The 18430-nt window shown below is 52.6% G+C and overlaps 1 protein-coding gene across 2 annotated transcripts in view; it reads left to right on the forward strand.

The window, feature by feature from the left end:
* The window catches only part of LMX1A (LIM homeobox transcription factor 1 alpha), a 42404-nt gene extending 24649 nt beyond the window's left edge, over positions 1–17755 (forward strand). For both annotated transcript variants that reach the window (XM_053950508.1, XM_053950507.1), the window contains exons 3-8: positions 9652–9884; positions 14533–14702; positions 14847–14924; positions 15027–15096; positions 15227–15400; positions 16035–17755. In XM_053950508.1, the coding sequence (XP_053806483.1) occupies positions 9652–9884; positions 14533–14702; positions 14847–14924; positions 15027–15096; positions 15227–15400; positions 16035–16195 (886 nt within the window). In that variant the 3' untranslated portion in view covers positions 16196–17755. The remainder of the gene's footprint in view (positions 1–9651; positions 9885–14532; positions 14703–14846; positions 14925–15026; positions 15097–15226; positions 15401–16034) is intronic.
* Positions 17756–18430: the final 675 nt, after the last annotated feature.

The following is an 18430-nucleotide window of genomic DNA, read 5'->3' on the forward strand; positions in this document are numbered from 1 at the left end:
GCACCCTTGTCTCCTCTTGTAGGGGTCTCTGCTCTTTGCTGCCACGTCCCTGCTCAGCCTTCTCTGGTGATGAGAACACACCGGGAGGGATGTGGGTGCTGTGGGATGTGAGGGTTGTGTGGGAAAGAATATCAATTGTTCTTGCCTGGAAGGACATTCCGGTGCCTCAGCACTCCTTGGTGTGAAAATTCAAATGGTTAAGGGAGAGGAAAAAAAAAAAAAGAAAATATATGTTTTTTAAGATCAAAAAGCTCCAGAAAAATGTTGTGGTGAGATGGCATGCAGCCAGGGCTTTGGCTGGATGGAGCAAAGCACCCGAGTCCCTCTTCGCCAGATGGCTCAGCATCCCTGGGCACAGCCCTGCAGTGTGACTTGAACTTAGGCTCATGGCTGAATTTAAAAATCTCTGTGTAAAGCTAAGATTTTTCAGAAAACAATACCTCATGTGCACATATATGTGTGTACATGTATATATATACACACATATGTATGTATAGAAATAAAATAAATAGAGCAAGTATAAAATAGAACAAGTAGAACAAAGGAAAATACTTTTATGGGGGAGCTCTTAACCAGCTCCAGTGCTGAGCATCTTTAGGCCACTTTGGAGCCTTTTGAGCATCTTCCCCCAGTGATGGATATTGACCCTTCTGACTGGTGTCAGGATCTGAGACGTCTTGTCATTTACTGTCATCAGTTAGAGCCATTTCTGGAGGCTACTGGAATCACCTTGAAATGTGAACGCTACACAGAAATCCAAAAGAGGTTTGGATTTGCATCGGTGGATTAATGAATTTTCAAGAGAACATTGGCTAAGAAGGTGAACTTCCTCAGGCTGAAGAGGAAAAAACTCTAGAGAAGCTCAAGCAAATTTTGATCTCTTAATAGTAAAATTTTCCTGAGGTTTTATCCCTCTTATTGTAAGACTGAGCCCCTCTAGGATGCTCTGTACCTCCCAGAAGCTGATGCTCAGGCCTATGAAGGGCAGAGCTCTGGTTTTCCACACGTGAGATGTCATTTGGGAGCAGGTCTCTTGCAGGAATCACGGAGGATGAGCTGCTGGACTGGCTCTGCCTCTGCATCTGCAGACCACTGGTGGCATGAAAAGCCCCCCATGCACCATCATCTGTTATCTCATCCCTGTCTCAAGTGCCACGAGGCTGCAAAGCACACCCCAAACATTTGTTTCTCCCGAAACCCCATCCTGAGAGCACACGCTAGGAGAGAGCAGCAACATGAGCTCAGCAGAGCGAGGAGGGGGCAGGGGGGAAAAAGGTGGCTTAAATTTAATGTCTTTTCAGATGAGTATTTCCATTCATTCCAGAGCATATTCCTCTGGCATTTCCAGCACGCTTGTTTAGGCGAGTAGTTAACAAACTTCATGGAAACACATGTTATAGTGCTCTCTAGTGCACGGAGCTATGTATGAAGGATGATTCTTCTGAGATATCTCCATGCGAGCGCAGCTTTTGCTCCGGAGCAGCCCGTTAGCCACAGCAGCTGCTTCCCATTGTGGAGATGCTGCTGAGGGGGGGGGAAAAAAAAAAAACCCTAAAAAAACAAACCCTCAACCCCATCCCGACAACTTGACAACACACGCAGATGATATTTATGCAAAACCCTGCACGAGGGTGAGGGAAATAAAAGATAAGGCAAGAAATAAGCGGGGCGGGAGAGCGCTATCTCCCTGCCGGCAGCGCCCGGTGCGCTCCCGCCGATCTCTGTTTGCCGAGCTGCTCCGAAGCAGCTGCTCCCTGTATCCAAGTGAGTTTACTCTGTTTAGCTTTTATACAGCCGAGCGATTTTTATGGCCACCGGAGCGCCGGGAAGCTCCACAGGATATTGGCCGTCTCCTAATGAGAATTTGCCGCGTCGGCACGTCGGCGCAAACACCCCTGGTGAATGTTAAACGCCTGGGAAACGGCAGCTCCCGCAGCCCCATCCCTGGATGCTCCCAGAGTCCTTGGGGGAACGTGGGGTTTCTGTTTAATAAAGGGAAAGGCAAGCCTTGATTGTAGCCTAGGAGACTCGAGAGCAGTCGAGGCTCCCGGCTGGACCCCGTGCACCCGCACTGGCCTCAGTGGGGATGCTCCGGGAAAGGCGCACGAGGCCAGGGGAGCCCTGGGCAGTCAGGGATTTGGGGGGTCCTAAAGGTGAGGTTGGACTTTTGGGTCCAGGCAGGTGTTGAACTCAGTCCCCTGGATTTGCCTGATCCCTTTTTGAACCTCTTGGTGCAAGGTGGAGGTGAATTTGTGGCGTCACAAGGGAGTTGGGGCTGGAAAGGACTGGAAATCTTCTCAGTCCTCCTGCTTGGAGCAGGGCTCACTTGCAGGTGGATCAGGTTGTTCAGGGCTGGAACCAGTAATGAATTGGCTGTGCCCGAGGAATGAGATTTCTGTTTGATCTGAATGCTCTATCTTTCCTTTGGTTTTTTTTTTTTGTTTGTTTGTTTGTTTTTTGTTGTTTTTTTTTTTCTTTTGCAACTCTCTGTTTGAAAATCTGAGTGGAAAATAGAAAGGTTTAATTTTGGTTTGTGCTTGTATTAATTTTCCATCACAGGAGGTTTAAAAAAAATCAGAAACAAATATAATGACTTGCAAGAGGACTACATTAATCTGGAGCAGAATGAAAATAACTCCTTCCCCCATGGTGGTACAGCACGTCAAAAAACCAGCGTGTGTGTAAAATCCCCAAGGGGGTAGGAAAGCCAGCCTGCAGGAGGTTTCAGCCAGGATAGCTTTTTCTTGGAAAATAAACAAAAAAAAAAGAATAGTTTTCAAGATCTTCACATTTTTATCCACAAAATGAATGACATGAGCAGCGTTTCCTTCTCTCCTGGTTATTCCTGCCCCGCTCACAAAGCCAGCCAAATCGGGGTGGTGGCGGCAGCAATGGCACATCCTCTTGCTCCTGGTGACTTTGCTTTTCCATCATTTGCCTCTCCATTAATCTCAGTACAAACAAAGGCTCTGAAGAGACAAGCTGAAAAGCTCCTGGGGGTACGTTTAAATCAGTCCTTTCTAATAATGTCTGTCGACCTCTCTGTGGAAGCACTGCTCCCCAAGGAAAGGACACGGAGCTGCGGCAGCGTGCTGAAATATGGTGGGGTGTAATTAATTCTGACCTCTGGCTCCCGCTCACTCACTCTCAATATTAAATTTGACTAGTGATATTGTGGTTTTTCAATTATCCTTGTTTTCTTGGGGGCATGGGGGAGATGAGGGGGGTCGCTGCTCAAAATTGAGCTTGGTGGGAGATGCATCTCTTGGACTGCTGGGCTGAGGGCTGGATGGGATTGGTCCTTGGGTTGGCTTCACTGGGCCTGGACGTGGTATTGTGTGTGCCTCTCCCCCTCCTACCTGTGTCCCTCCTGCCTCTAAAACCTGGTGCTTTGTTGGTGCTGGGATGGGACCAAGTCCCTGTGTGATGCTACACGCTGTATTGAGGGCGGGGGGACACAAAGAGAACGGGTCTTTAGGGAAATGGGGAGGAAAATCAGCATTTTGGTCTTGGCCTTCTGGCCTTGCCCAGGAGATCACTTTCTGGCCACTCCTGCCATCAAGCAGAGGATTTTTATCAGGCTCCTGAAGGAGGGACACAGCCATCAGATGCTGTAGGACCTTGTTGGTGAAAGTCTTATTAGTATGTCCTTGATCAGAAATGGAGCAACACAGAGCAGCCTTGGAAGATGTGCACTTGCTCCACCTTTTACTTGGACACAGGGAGGGCTTGAGGGCTGCTGGTGTGTTTTGGCAGCGGCTGCTCACTGGGAAGGCTTCGTTTGTCTGTTTACTTAACCCCATCATTGTAGCAGTGCCCCTGCTGTGGTCTCTGGAGGGTCTGGGAGGTGTTAAGTGACCACTTTTGGACCCCATCCAGGAGTCAGGGGCGAAGGTGCCCTTTTCCTGGGAAAGCTCGGATGGTTCCCATGTAGCAGAAGGAGGCTTGAACAACCCAGCATCAACCCCCTCTGCTCTGCTGCCCCCCTTTCCTCTCTGCCACCAGCTCCCCAGCGTGTCCCTCATCACTGGTGTCCTCTGCCGTGGGATCAAGCCCTGTGGGGGACATGGGACCTGCTCAGGTACTTGGATCAGAGCAGGAGCTCCTTCAGGGATGCTCCTGCAGAACACCCATGCATGGACCCCATAATTTAACCTCTTCAAAGCCTCTGGGTCCCTGGATGGGGCTGCCCCCTCCTCCACACCCAGTACTGGCTCTGCCTGTGAGAGCAAGCTGTGCTTATTGGCATCCTCTGCCATGATGGGCTCTCTGAGAATGCATGGCACAGTGGGGTGCTGGATGGGGTAGAACCACTGGGTTAGGACCCTGAGAGAGCTGGGTTAGGTGAAGAAAGGCCAAAAATAGGACTCTCAGGCTGCTCCTCCCTTCATCGCTCGGAGGAAGCACACAGCCACCAGCCAAGTGCTCAGGGGTGAATCTGCCCGAGTCCAAATCTTGGCTTTTTGGGCTCCCTGTTCCCTGTTGGCAGCAGCAGCTCAGCTGAACCCTGGGGAGAACTTGCACCCCAGGGCCATGGAGGCGAGCTCGCATCAGCCCCTGGGGTGAAATAAGCCCATTTCAGCTCGGTTGCCATGTCCCCTCCAAGTGTTGGAAGATGCATTCAGGCAGCAGGAATGAGAAGGGCTTGAGCTGGGGGGGAGGGAGGAGAAGGGAAATTAAAGGAGAAAAAAAAAAAAAAAAAAGGAAAACGCCACTTGCTGCAGAGCGAGCGAATTCTCCAATAAACCTGAATCTGCTGAGAATACATTTTACAAACATGCAGCGAAGTTGGCTGCTTTTGTTTGGGCGTTTGTTAAGCATTAACTAAAGAATGCCATGGTCCAGCCTGCTCGGTGTGAAACCTAATTCTCCCCCTTTCTGGAGCCATGGCATGGAGTGCTCAATTTTTTTCTCTCTGTAGGACTGCAGCCTTCTGGTACTCCAGCCAAAAAACACTCATATTTTAGCAAGCTTAGCCCCGGCCCCGTTGCCAGGCAGTAAAGCGAACACTTGTCCGCCTCGGGGGGGAGGGAGCTGGGAGACAGGGAAGGGTCAGGAGAAGAGCCCCAGGGAAAACATCCCTCCTCTGTCCCACCAGAGAGCTTCCTGAGGGCTTGGGGTGCACAGGGAGGGAAGTGAGGGCAGCTGTAGGCGTTTTCCTCCATCAGCTTGGGAGCCTGGAGATACAGTGTGGGATTGGAGGTGATCATTGGTGTGGAGTTGCCCTCTGGATTGTGCTTCCCATCCCCAGGATGTGCCATCCTGCTCTCCACAGCGCTGAGATGGACTCAGCTCTTTCCAAGTTGCTCCCAAGGTGTCAGCACCCCTCCTGCCAGGGCCAAGGATCCACGGGGTGCCCCATGGCTGCAGCTGGGGGATACCCTCACTGTCACCATCCCCCTTCCTGCTTGGCCACGGTCCATGCCCTCTGCCTCCTCCTTTGGCTCCGTGAGGGCCGGAGCAGGAACAGGGTGAGGTGAGCCCAGCAGCAGCAGGGCAGTGGCTCATTCCCAAGCCACGGGTGTAGGGTTGACAGCAAGTGGCATTTCTCCACTGCCAACCTCTCGAGGACCCGGTGCTGATGTTCCAGTGAGTGGCAGTGGGTGAGAAGATGACCGAGGCAACTCAACCCGGTGTCCTCACTCCCTGTGGCTCTTTGGTGGCCCTCACCGCCAGCCTTCTCCCACACCCCTTGGGTTGTGCGTGGCCCTCGGCTCTTCCCCACGCCAGGATCGTGGCCTTGGTGGGATTCATCACCTGGAGATGGCTCTGAGTGGCCGGGCTGGAGCTCCCAGTACCTCCTGACGGGTTGGTCAGGACCTGCTCAGGCTTCTCCTGAGCCGTGATCGCAGCGTGGGGTGAGTCGGGCAGGTCTCTGCACAGGTGTGTTGGAAAACCCCACATCCCTGCGGATGGTGCCAATGCAGGGTCACCAATGCAGGGGCTGCCCCTGCCCCTGTCACCACATCCCCGGTGCAGGCAGGGAGGGAAGCAGAGCTGCCTCACCTTCCCTGCCGCCCCAAGCCAAGGCTCGGCGATTGAGATTTGTCCGTCACGATTTAATATCGGCGTCCCCGCCCCGGGAGGCTCCGCGGGGCCGCGTTTGTATGCGGGGCACGCAGACAGACAGCAGCCGGGAAGCGCCCGTCAATCACGGCCCCTTTCAGCCTGTCACCTCCACAGAAAGGGGGAAAGAGGCGCTGGTGGCTCTGCTGGGAAACGGGGCCGCCCGCGCTGCACCCCGGCCATCGGGAGGGGACACGGGATGCAGCATCCCAGAGGTGGCTTTGGCCATGTGTCGGTATTTTTAGGTTTTGGTGATGCTGCGTGGATGGGAAACCCCAAAGGAGGGGTCTGGGATGCTTTGTTGGGAAAGAGGAATGGCATGGAGAAGTGGGGCTGCATCCTGGGGGATATGCCTAATGCCACCAGAAATGTTGCGCTTTTGGAAATGCCCAAATATTTTGCTTCAAAGCAGGATGAGAATGTGTTGCCAGATGAATACAATACAATACAAGATTTTCTTGAAAGCCACCAACAGTCCCTTTTGGCTTCAGAACTGTGGGTTGCCATTTCAAAAGAGACCTAAACTTCAAAAAAAAAAAAAAAAAAGGCAAATTAATCAAAACAAGAATAGGAATATTTTTAAGATCAGACACAAAAGGCTATGTGTGGTGATAAAAATTGCTCACACCACTGTCTTTTTGTTCCAGTTCCTCCTAAATTGAGTGTGTTGGTTTTATTTACAAATACTCAGTGTCAGTGCTTCAGTGAGGTGTTTACTGAGCTGCTGGTGGCAGCCTGGTTCTCCACCAAGCATCCCAATCTCCCTGTCTGGTGCTCTGGCCAGCTGCCCACCTGGCTAAACAAACCCAGTGCTGCCAGTCAGGCCTGACTTAACTTTAGAACCACAGGTTATGGAGGAGGAAAAAACCCTACTGAGAACTAAAGCATCCCTAAAATGCCGTAAATGAAGCAGGAGAGAGCAGGGCATGGAGCTGAAGGTCCTGGAGGTGGAGGAGAACCTTTCTGGATCCAGGCTGGGGTGTCTCACTCCAGCCTGGCTAAATGTTAAATTAATGGCTAAAATTAAAGGCTAAAATGTTAAATTAATTGCTAGAGTCTAGGTCTCAAGGGTAGAGCCTGATCTCAAGGGAGTTGAGACACCAACAAGACCCTTTGCTCTCTCTCCATTACTACCTCTGCCACATCGTGTTTTTTCTGCCTGTGACCTTTTAGTGCCTGAGGTCTCAGTTTATTGTCTGTTTATAAGGAGCTCTTTTTGGTTTCATACTGTGGAAGAGGTTTTATGGGGATTTCTCTGCAGCTCACATTGCCCAGGGATGGGGGAGTCCTGCCCTGGGCAGTGAAAGACACCTGGACTGAATGGCATCCCTCGGTGGGAGCTGCTTTGGAAATAAAGTCGTTTATTCAGCGACCTAGGAATGGCTTTAAGTGTCTGATATCAGGCAGCCATTTACCTAAATCTCTCACCTTCCTGCTGTGCAGCACGCTTTGGGCTTGGAAACATCCACTGCTGGAGTGGTGCTGCTGTGCCTGGTTGGCAAAGGTTTGTGGCTCTCTAGTAAGTGCCTGGGAAACAAATTTTGGGCACATTTATTCCTGGAGATTAGATGGCAGTAATGTAATACCTTATCAATATTTTATTACTGAGAGCAGTTGGTAATCCCAACAGGTAGGGCTTAAACATCATTTAAACAGGATGAAATGTGTTGCCAGACGAATACAAATAGCCTCTGCTTGGACATAAAAGAGACATAATTAAAGATGAAGCAACTACAGAAATATTAACGCAAGCCAGTGTATGTTTGAGCTGGAACAAGAAAAAAAATGACCCTTCAGAAGGGATGCTTTCAAGGGAATGCACGTCCCTCTCTTCCAGGGCAGTCATTAGGATGTTGGAAATACATCTTAGGGACAGGCAGTTGTAGGTAAACTCGGGGAATTCAAGCTGAATGCAGAAAAAGAAAAGCTACTAATAGCAATTATGAACTCCCTAACCTCTACATTTTCTTTGATGATTTCCCACTTTCTGTGGTGATGATTATGTTTTATAAAAGCTTTATAACACCCCTTTCCTACTTCTTTGGGAATGCAAACGTTTTGCTCAGCGTGCCCAGGATTTGGCTGGCATGGGGAGAGTGTTGCACCAGACCCTTGTGCTTGCCAGCACTGTTTGGGGAAAACCTGGGAGGGAGAAGGCACTGTTTCAAACAATCCCCATTTTCTGATGGTTTTCCCATGAGGGTTTTGTGTGTTTCTGGTCCTCTGCTTGTCAGAACTGGGCTGATTCAGCACATTTCCTATGTGGGTTTTTTTGATGGCCAAAAAAAAAAATGGGGTTGAAAGCTCGGAGGTAACCTCTTGCAGGATGTGTGCTGACTTTTGACTTCTCTTTCTGGGCCAAAGTCACCAAGACAGGGGAATAATAATGTCCAGTTCCCACAGATATTTCGGACAAGACTGGGTAAACAGTGGGTTTTTTCCTATGTGATGTCGAAGCCAAGAACTCAAATATCTGGGTGTGGCAAAGATGTTCTGGTTTGATACCTTCAAACATCTCTGTTGGTCATCCCATTTGCTGAAAATATCTGGCCCTAAGGTTAATTCCAGGTGCCTCCAAGTCCTCTGAAGCCAACACTGATGCTGCCACCTTTGCTCTTCTCACCTCAGTTTCCCCCAGCTGTAAATCACTGATCATTCCCAGTAAGGACATTTAAACTGGGAGAAAGGAAAGCTCTGTTCCAACCTAAAGTGTTATTGCTGTTGTTATTATTATTGGCTTTTAAGTCTAAAGCCAGAATCTTGAAACCTGGGAGCGGTTTAATTAGGGATGCCTCAAACGCTGTCACATCAATGTCAAGGAACAAGCTGAGCTTTTCCTTTTCCTTTTGACACGTCAAGTCTTCAGTCTGGCACTGGCCTTAACCCTGGATTTGCTGCCTTGGAGATTTTTATGATATATTAGACATTCTTGATGTGTTTCTGATTTTTATGATATTTTTATGATACTACCTTAATTATGAAATTCCTGATTTTTATTATATATTAGACATTCCTCTGTGTGCATTCCTGTGCAAGTGGGGATGGGGTGACCCGGGCCAGAGGCATGGGGTGGTTTGTGGGTGAGGGAGCGTGGGGATACTTTCTGCAGGTGCTTGTGGAGAGGCACAGATGAACTCCCTGACCCCACTGCTGTCTCCAGCATCTCCTTGGGTCTAGGCGTGAGCTGGAGGGAGGTGACATGGATAGAGCCCGTGTGGAACTGGTGCTGTCTTGTCGTGGTGGTACCAGGGCTGTTGGGTTTGGTACCTTTTATTTTTCACCTGGAGCACCTGGGTGTTGGGTTCTTCATCACTTGACCACATTCATGGTAAGCACCCGGTGAGCCCCAAAACTGCTAAAGTTGGCCTGAAAGCAGCATCCCCCCCGTTGGCACCGGCTGACGGCGCAGCACTGAGAGCACGTCCCCTGTCACTGCGGAGTGCCAGCACCGCTGTCCCCAGCCCCTCAATGCACCAAGGGGGGTGACACAGCGCCGCTGTGCCGATCTCCCCGCCGCGGCTGCCCCATCCTTGTCCCAGCACATGCAGGGTGTCACGGCGGGCTGTCCTCTCGCTTGTCCCGCAGGCTGTTCGCGGTGAAATGCGCGGGCTGCCTGGAGGCCATCGCGCCCAGCGAGCTGGTGATGCGCGCCCAGAAGAGCGTCTACCACCTGCACTGCTTCTGCTGCTGCGTCTGCGAGCGGCGCCTGCAGAAGGGCGACGAGTTCGTGCTGAAGGAGGGGCAGCTCCTCTGTAAGGGCGACTACGAGAAGGAGCGGGAGCTGCTGAGCTTGGTGAGCCCGGCTCTGTCGGATTCTGGTAAGGGGCCGCCCGCGCCCGGCGTCTCCCTGGCTGGTCCCGCTCCGAGGCCCCTGAGGGGTCTGGAGGTGAGGTTTGGGCTCGCTGCCCTGAACTTCTGCCCTTTGGTCTGAGGGGATAAGCTCTGTAAGATCCTCCAGCCACCTCGGTGGTGTGGGCTGGAGCAGAGAGCTCAGCAGTGGGGGGCTGCAGGGCTTGGAGGATGCTCTGTGGACCATCCCACCTCATAAGGCTCATTTCTGTAGGGGTTTGTGCTCCTGGCCTGTGCGGAGCACCAGCGCGCCACCCAAGGGGTGTGCAGCTTCCCCAGATGTGGGAGGGAGAGCTGGCCACTGACTACCTCGGGCTAAACCTTTGTCCCTCCCCTGTACCTCAGTGTCCCTGCCTGGGGCTCTGGAAAGACTGAGAACAAGAAGTGAGCTGCTTCTGCTGTAGTCACCCCTTTTAATAACAAGGGGAAACTGAGGCACGGAGCTGAAACATGAGCTGGCATCAAGGAGTCTGCAAACCTTGTGTCCCCAACAGCTTCCAAGGCAGCTGATGGCCAGAACCAGCCTGCTGACCCATCATGGGGACACTGTGGGGACACTGCAGAACCGAGGGGGGCTGGAAGTGGGCAGGGGGCCAGCATCCTGCTCCAGCCAGGGTGTCACCACCAGGTTAGGTTGCCCAGAGCATCAGACCAGCATTAAAATATGTATCTGCAGTCAATGCAAATTAAACCCGAATGTTTCCCAGGAAGACAAATTTAGTAAGAAAGCCCAGCGCTGGGGACTGGGAAATGATCTGATGATCTGCTAGAGTAAATCCTCAGGATAACACCAACCCCACAGAGCCCTGCTCCTCACCAGTCTCTCAGTTCCCCTTAAAATCCCTCACTGAGGAAAAGTCTGCTTTGTGGAGAGAAAGGATTTACCTTTGAAATTCTCTGCTCTGGACTGCCAGCAGCTCTGGGGGTGGCCAAATGGGGCTGTCTTTTCCCTGCTGGAGCAAAGCACTGGATTTTTAAAAAAGTAGAAATCAAGATTAGGAGTGTGTTGTTAAAGTGTGAAGCATGGACATGACAAAGCCTGGTGCTCTCCATCACTGGAGTGCTGTAAATGGGAGAAGATTTGTGAAGGGATGGGGATGGTTTTCATAGATATGGAGCAAAAATTGCCCAAAGCCTGTATTTCTCTTTAATATTGAGCTCCTCTGCAGCCCGTCTGTCTTGCAGCACTGCCTGTGTGGGTTCTGTGTGAGCTCTGCAACCCTGCTTGCTCAAGACAGAGAAGTCCTTGCAATTGACAGTGGTGATGTTTAAAAATTAGAGTGAGTCCATGGGAGGAGGTGGCTGGGGGGAGCTGGTGGGTGATGGTCCAGCGCTGGAGGAGCTGGAGAGGCAGGAGTGCAGGAGGATCCAGCCCACTGGCACTGGCTCTTCCCTTAGCCCTGGGAAAGTCCTTAACTGATTGAAGAATTGCTGTTTTTTCCTCTGGGATATACAAACCCTTTTCGGTTAAAATAGGAACCAATGAAGAGATGTCACGCAGAAGAGAAAGCAAATCAGCCACAATGGTTTGGGTTTGTTCCTAGTGGGGGAAAAGGGCATTTGGGGAAAGGCTGGGGAGCTTTTCCTCCCCAGTGACTCATCAGCCTGTGGTCCAGCCCCACTGCCAGCAGCTCCAGCCAAACCAAGAGCCTCAGCTTAGCAAAAACCTCCAGGGGAAAAACTTATTTCAGTGGAAACTCCAGCTGAGACCTGAGGGATGTGAAGGGCCAATGTGGGAGTCAAAAGGGCAAGGCAACCCCTTGGCTGATCAGAAACCTAACCCAAAGCCCCTGACATGGCCTGGCACCTCTAACTGGGGGGTCCTGGCCCTTGCTATCTCCCCACAGACCCCATAGCTTGTCCCCACCACCATCCCTGTCTGCTTTTGGTGGCTACCCAGCTTTGTCTTGGGACACTGCATGGCTCTGGGGACAATGACCCAGCAGGGACCTGCCTGCCCAGGTACGCATCCCCTGGGGATGCTCAGTGTGTGGTGGCTTCACCTCCCCCCAGACCCCAGTGCCGTGCCAGGAGATGCAGAGCGGTGTCCCCTCTCCGGCACCACTCCCCTGTGGATGCCCTTCACCAGCAGCATGTGATGAGCTCCTCCAGCCTCTTCCCTGTCCCCCCCTGGCTGCTTTGAAGCCCCCCCAGCCTCTCTCCCTCCCTCTCTCCCTCCCTCCCTCCCTCCCTCCCCCCGGCTGCCGCACACCAAGGGCCACTTTATGAGAAAGCGCAGATAAAAAGCGAGCCATATGTTGTCTGTAATCTCCCAAACCCTCGCTTCAATTACTGCCTCCCCCGAGCCTCCGCCGCCCAGCCTAAGTAAACAAGCCCCTCTGAAAGAGGACCCTGCTTTCCAATTAAAAACGTCCTAACGTTTCTCCTCTCCCTAAATCCTCCTGAGCGAGGAATGTCCTGGCCCCGGCGGCGGGATGTGGGCTCGGCAGGTCGGAGCGAGGGCACGGCGCACAATATCCATCGCCCCGGCCCCTTCCCAGGTGACGTCAGGGGCAGCCCCAGACACTCATTAATTTCTCCCCCCTCCTCAGTGGGGAAAGGCTTGAAAGGGAGAGTTAATTAAAAGTAATACCCCGCCAAATCCGGCTTCACTTTTCCTTCTTTCCCTTTGACACTGGGAGGGATTTGGGGAGCAGGTGTTGGCGGGGGGAGGGCTTGGAGAGGCTGCTCTGGGCGAATTTTCCCCCTTGGAGTGGGTTTTGAGCATCATGGACCTGATGGAGCCCATGAGCCTGTGCCTCTGCCCTGCTGGGCTCTGCCCCTCCTGGACGGGAGGGGAGTGGGGTGCTGACCTCGTGCTCGGGTGCAGACAGGTTCAGGCACCAGTTGACATTCCTTCTCCCACAGTTTGTAAAAATCTCTGTCTTTCCATCCAAATGAAACGCCTTCAGCATTCAGGAAAGCCAGCAGCTTGGCAGAGCAGGGACCTGGCACTGGGAAGGAGGCAGCAGCAGGAGCCGCTGCTCAGCCCCATCAGCCATCAGAGGCTCCACAGCTTGGGCCTCCCCTCGCTGGGGTTCTCGCTCCAGTGTGGCATCCCTCGGGCTGGGACATGCAAGGAAACATCAGCTTGTCCTTCCTGTTGGTGTGGGAATGTCATGGGTGTGCCATGAGTAAGAAGGGAGCTGGAGCAGCAGCAAGGCTCTGGTTGCCAGGGCCAGACCCAGCTCCCGGCTGTTTGGGGACTGCCAGCATGAAGAGGTCTCCCTGCCCACTATCAGGGAAGGTCTCTGTATTGGCTGGAACCCAGGAGAGAGCCCACTAATGTGGAGAGGAGAGGCAACTGGTGCCTCAGAGCATTCTTGCTGCTCCTCTGGGATCTTTGCCTCTCCTCGCCCTGGAGATCTGCTCCTGTCTTTCCTCATTCCACACCTTTCCTGGTGTGTGTGATCCATGATTAGCTCTTGCCATGGGGTTCGACCTGGCCCGTTTTCCCCATGAATTACCCTGAGCCGGGCTCACACTCCCTGGTACATCCCCGTGTCCCAGAGCTGTGGCAGCCCTGGGATGGACTTGGGCCAAGCACAGCCTTGCAGAGCCCGCATCCGTATCCAACCAGAGCCTCAGCTCCATTATCCAGTCCCAGATGAGCAGTGAAGGAGCTTTCTGGAAAAGGCTGTGAGTGATTTATAGCTAGCCAGGGGGAAGATGCTGTCAAACCTGCATCACAGCCCTTCCCACACAGGCTGAGCAAGCAAGGTCATCAGCAGGGGAGGTGCAGTAAATGAGGAGAGCTGGGAAGAGGCGCTGTCCACTTTCCAGGTGCAGTTCCTGCCCAAAGGCTCCGTGCCCTGAGTGGTGGAGAGCAGCAGGGAGATACACCCCAGTGCCTGGGAATGCAGTGGGACAGCACATCACAGTGAGTAGCTGAGGGGTGAAGGCTGAAAGACCCTGGGTTTCTGTCCAGGGAGATTTAAAACTCCACAGAAAGAAGGAAATAACATGCAGAAAGGTGCCCCTTATAGGGCATAAGTCTGTGCTCTGAAGGGAGTTGTCCTCCATGGTAGAGCAGATCAGGAGGTGTTTGTGAGGGATTCTTGGCTAACACGTTGCCCTCTCTGAGCATCCCTGCTCACCCATCACCCTGACCTCCCCCAGCCTGGCCTGCCTGGGCAGAGGGACCCAGTCTCAGTCTCAGTCTCCACCTGGGCTGGGGATCAGCCCCAGGGGCACAGTGGCCCTTGACAACTGCGGGCCCCTCACCTGGATGTGACCTGTGTGTCTCTGTCCAGATGTGTCCCCAGCTGTGGCCTGGCTGGAAATTCCTGTGAAGCAGGCAGAGATCTGGCTCTGGTGGAGGGAAAATCAGCTGTCCCAGGGTTTCACATTGCAGCTGCTCAGACTGCTGGGGAAAAGAAGAACCCAAAAGCACATCTGCTGGCTGAGCAGTCACACACTTCAAGTGGCAGTAGCTCTCCCCCACTCTCTGAGCTGCCATGGGGCAACCAGTCCCAAACCTCAGCTTCTCACACATACTCAGAACGAGATCCCCACCAACACCCGCTTGTTTTAAATCTCTCAGATTATTTTGACCATGCTGGAGATGGTGTGTGCCGCCTGTTTTCTGTAAAGGACCTGCTTTTTATTCATCTTTAGGCAAAAGTGATGATGAGGACAGCATCTGCAAGCTGGGCCAGGCCTCGGGGAAGGGCGCTGAGGACGGGAAGGATCACAAACGGCCCAAGAGGCCACGGACCATCCTGACCACGCAGCAGCGGAGGGCATTCAAGGCATCGTTTGAGGTCTCCTCCAAGCCCTGCAGGAAGGTATGGGGAGAAGGGCCCATGCCCAGCGCTTGGGGATGTCCTGGGTGCTGAGCACAGCCTTGCCCTGGCTGATCTGACCCTTCCTCAAGTCCCCCTGAAAAGCTGAGTGGGCTGAGAGATGCCGCTGTCGCTCTTCTCTCCCAGGTGCGGGAGACGCTGGCGGCAGAGACAGGGCTGAGTGTCCGTGTGGTGCAGGTCTGGTTCCAGAACCAGCGAGCAAAGGTGGGTCCAAGGGGTGCCAGCACCCATTGGTGGGGCTCCCTCCCTCCTGGCTTTGGCCAGGGGATGGTTTCATTCTGTTTTTTCCCCTTTCCTCTCTCCCAGATGAAGAAGCTCGCCAGGAGGCAGCAGCAGCAGCAGCAGGACCAGCAGAACACGCAGCGCCTGAGCTCAGGTACCCCCCTCACAATTTGGGTTTCCCCATCTCCCAGCCCTCTCCACGCTTCCCAGTGGAGCTCAGCCACCCAAAAAGCAGCAGCCTGGCTGCGGAGATGCCTTGATCTAATCTTGATCTTATCTTGCAGCCCAGACAAACGGCGGTGGCGGCGGCCCGGGGCTGGAGGGGATGCTGAACCCCTACACCACCCTGCCCCCTCCCCAGCAGCTGCTGGGCATGGAGCAGAGTGTCTACAGCTCCGACCCTTTCCGGCAAGGGCTCACCCCGCCCCAGATGCCCGGAGACCATATGCACCCCTACGGTAGGGCTCTGGGGATGTTCTCTTTTCCATCAAAGAGATGCTGGGTTGTGGTGGGGTCCCCTCACCCCTAAATACCTTGTGCTACCGATGCCTTTTAGGGCCTACCAAAAAAAAAAAAAAAAAAAAAAAAAAAAAAAAAAAAAAAGAGGCCAGACAAAGTTAAAAGAATAAAACAGATATTTTAATGAAGGGCATTCAGGTACATGAAGGGCAGATGAAGCCTCCCCAAGGGGCAACGCCCAAAATGGACAATGGTCACGAGTTTTTCAGACAGTTATAAGTTTGGTCTATTTACATATCAAGAGTTAATCCTCCAATTACAGCTTCAGGTAATGAAGTCATATTCCCCCAGTTTGCTCCCCCACATTTCACTTTTTGTTCATACTTTTTGGGGCCTGAGGCTGTAGGGTATCCTTGAGCTTCAGGCCCAGAGGGATTGTTGTGTGTGACCAAGATGTGGAGACAGTAGCTAACACTCTGTATGGAGTTCAGAGTTATACACTAAAGCAGTAAAGGATTTGAAAAACACAGAGCTAAAATCCTAAGGCAGAAGTACAAAAGCTGGGGGTACCAGGCACTGTGGAGGTGCCAGAGCAGGCTCTGAACCCCTCCTGTCCCTTCCTTGCTTCCCAAGGCGCTGAGCCCCTCTTCCACGACCTGGACAGCGACGATACCTCACTGAGCAACCTGAGGGACTGCTTCCTCGGCACAGCAGATGCAGGGCCACTCCAGGCACGAGTGGGAAACCCCATCGACCACCTGTACTCCATGCAGAACTCCTACTTCACCTCCTGAGCCCAGCGTGGTCCCCCCAGGAGGGGCCGCAGAGCTCCCGGGGTTGGGAGGGAGGGGAGCAGCTCTGCTGGGATGACATCAAATAATGTTGTAGCTTGGGATTCCCAAGGAGCGAGTTAAGTTATGGGTTGCATAGTTTCATGTTTCTCTTAGGAGCCTAGGATTAGGGACAGGAGTGGTTTTTGCAGCTGGCTGGTGAATTTTCAAATTTCAAACAGGGACACGAATTTCTCGTTTCAGCAGGGAGAGGGGGATTCTCCTGTAGGAGCATCCCAGCGCTGTATCCCACCTTTAGAAAGAGCAAACTGCTGATCTTCATGGGGAAAGCCTGCAGCATCAGCTGGGCTTCGAAATCTGAACAGCTGACATCGCTCTGCGAAAACACGAGGGGAAAATATCGCTGCAGGGTTTGGGTTTTTCCCCTCTGTTCTCTCAACCAGTTTGAGTGCCCGCTGCTTAAACGTAGGGACTTTTAAGATAGATGTTCCCATGCGACTATAGAAAGCTAGAAACCCCTAGCATTGTCCCTGTCCCCGAGGACGGGGGCTGTGTGTGTGGATGTGTGTGTGTGTGGGCACGCACGCGTGTGCGTGCAGAGCCGTGTGGCTGGGAGTGTTGCACTGCACGGCCACACCTGCCAGATTGTATCAACAAAAAGTTTATTTCTAAGTCTATCAGAAATTTACTGTACAGCAAAAGTAACTTTATTTTCAGTGTGAACCATATTTAAGGAAATACTCAATGCACTTAAGTTATAAGAGGAAATAATTTTACTTTTTATAAACGTTATGTTTAGGTTGCAAAAGCCCAGTGGCAGGGAAGGAACATCAGTTCATTTCAGGCAACAGGTTTGGGTTTTGGGGCTGGTTATTTTTGGTGTTCTCAGGTTGCCCCACTGGTTTCGAGGTGCAGTTGAAACACAGAGCAGAGCTGGGTCCAGAAACCTGCTTTTTGCCAGCAGATTGATGGGGGCAGCGTGGTGGCCAGGTCCTGTCCCCACTGCTGGACGTGTCCAGGAGGTCAGTGTGGGGTGGACGTGCTGGAGCTGGTGGACATCCCAGCCCATTTGGGTTCAGCCATGCTTCTCCACATCACCTTTTCCTTCCCCAGCAGGTCCCAGCCTGCCTCCACCAGTGACCCCATCCCATATCCTCCAATCTGGGTGCTAGGCCGCCGTGAGCTGTTGTCCTGGCACTGGGAAATGCTGCAGCCCAATTCCCCACCCCTCAGGGGAAGCAGAAAGGAGGGACAGCCCTGCCTTTCCCACCCCGTGCTCGGCTTCATCCCTGCCAGACCTGTGGGAGCCTGGGGGAAGTTCTCCTTGGGGTCGAGCCTTCAGGTGGCCCTCACCTCATCCCCACTCTCGTTTTCATGCGTTGTGTCCTTTTGTGCTGCTGTTCACAAATGATGTAAGCGACAACCCGAAAAGACGTGCAAGTGACTGTGAGGCTCAGAACACTGGCTCGTCGCCGCCGTCCAGTCTGACACTGAATGAATGTAGCAGGGTCTGGAGATGGCTGACCCGGCGGGAGATGCTGACAGCGCTGTCAGAAATCACGCACCGAGATGAAATTAAAAAGACAAAAAAAAAAAAACAAAAAACCAACAAACTCTGTTAAAGAAAAAAAAAACAAAAAAAACCAAAAATAGCCTGGTGTTTTCTTGCGTGGTTGTGTCCTCTTGACTGGGAGAGGGAAGGGTTTGAGGTGTCTCCAAAAGAAACTAGGTCTTGGGTAGCGTGTAGTGAGAAGTTTTTGCTTAATGGGTTTCCTATATCAAAGATTCACAGAATCATAGACCCCATCACAGTGTGGGTTGGAAGGGACTTTAAAGACCATCCAGTTCCAGCCCCCTGCCATGGGCAGGGACACCTTACACCATCCCAGGTTGCTGCAAACCCCATCCAGTCTGGCCTTGAGCACTCAGGAGTGAGGCATCTGCAACTTCTCTGGGCAACCTGTGCCGGGGCCACATCATGTTCTGTGGTCTGGGACTAAACTGGCCCTTGGAGTGTCCTCTGTGGCCAGCAGATTGCTGGGTGTGGAAGGCAAGACAGCTGTCTCTGGCTCCCACCCAAGGTGGCAGAGAGGGGCTTGCTGGGGGTCTTCACCAACCTCTCACCTGGAGTAGCACTTCATGAACCCCAGCCCTCCACGTTAGGACCACGAGCAACTCCGTGTTAGGACTGCCTTAAAGGTATGGGTGCATGTTTCCCAAAGGGAATTGCTCTTACCA

Source organism: Vidua chalybeata, chromosome 9, assembly GCF_026979565.1.
Source record: "Vidua chalybeata isolate OUT-0048 chromosome 9, bVidCha1 merged haplotype, whole genome shotgun sequence".
In the NCBI taxonomy this organism is placed as follows: Eukaryota; Metazoa; Chordata; class Aves; order Passeriformes; family Viduidae; genus Vidua; species Vidua chalybeata.